General features: G+C 65.8%; 1 protein-coding gene across 1 annotated transcript in view; it reads left to right on the top strand.

Annotated features, from left to right (window-relative positions):
- BARHL1 (BarH like homeobox 1) overlaps positions 1-966 on the top strand; it is a 12300-nt gene that overhangs the window by 1264 nt on the left and 10070 nt on the right. Inside the window, 2 exon segments of the mRNA XM_014522803.2 lie at position 1; positions 4-279. The exon segment at position 1 is cut by the window's left edge and continues 1264 nt beyond it. Coding sequence (XP_014378289.1) covers position 1; positions 4-279 — 277 coding nt within the window.

Below are 966 nucleotides of genomic sequence, written 5' to 3'. Positions count from 1 at the left end.
CGTTGGCACGAAGGCAAGGAGTCGCCGTGGGCTTGGACGCGCACCTGCAGCCGGGGCAGGTGTCGGCGCCGTCCCAGTCCAGAACGGTGACCTCGTCTTTCTTAATCAGGGACATCCTCGCCGACTGCAAGCCCCTGGCAGCCTGCGCGCCTTACTCTAGCACCAATGGACAGAGCGGGCCGGAGCCTGCGGGCCGCGGCCCCGCCAAGCCCGGGGAGGATTTTAGAGAGAAAATGGACAAAAGTAGCAGCAACGTGTCCTCGGACTCGGAGTACAAAGGTAAGCGCCGGCGGGACCCGCGGGCTCTGCTTGTCCCTCCGCACGGGGCACGGTGCGGGGCCGGGCTCTGCGAGCCGCCGCGGTTGGGGAAAAAAAGAAAAAACCCGATCAACTTCCTACAACTTGCTTTTGAAGACAGGATCAGGCCGAACCGGCCGAGGGCGAGGGGTGCAAAGCACCGGAGAGGGAAGCACAGCCCTTCCCCATTCGTTTCCCCTTTGCTCCCTGGCCGCGGCCCCGCAGCGATGCGTGTCAGCCCCGCGGGCAAGGGCTCCGCTGAGCCGCTCCAGCGCTGGGGCTTGGCCGGCCGCGATCGGGGACATGATTGCGGGGCGGAATTCGCCTTCGGGTCCCTGACATCGGATTTTCGGGCTATTGAAAAAGAATTAAAATGATGCTCACAACGATCAGGAGAGGAGAGAAGTCGTTAGCCCGCGGCTGGACTCACCCGGGCTCGGAGGCGGCGGGGTGGGAACGGCAGCGATCGCCAAGGCGCTCCCGGCCGGTGCGGAGAGGGGCGCGATTCTGCCCCGGGGCCGCAGGAGCCGGATCTGGCCCGTTGCTGGAGGACTGGCCCCGCGGGCCGGTGACTCCCCAACGGGGAAAGGGCGAAGCACAAATCAATGGCAGAGCGCGGTGCCCGGAGAGAAGGGTTTGAGGGCGATCGTGTGAAGCGCGGGCAGCTGC

This window comes from Alligator sinensis, unplaced genomic scaffold, assembly GCF_000455745.1.
Source record: "Alligator sinensis unplaced genomic scaffold, ASM45574v1 scaffold829_1, whole genome shotgun sequence".
NCBI lineage: Eukaryota > Metazoa > Chordata > Crocodylia > Alligatoridae > Alligator > Alligator sinensis.
This window is presented reverse-complemented; position numbering and strand designations above follow the sequence as displayed.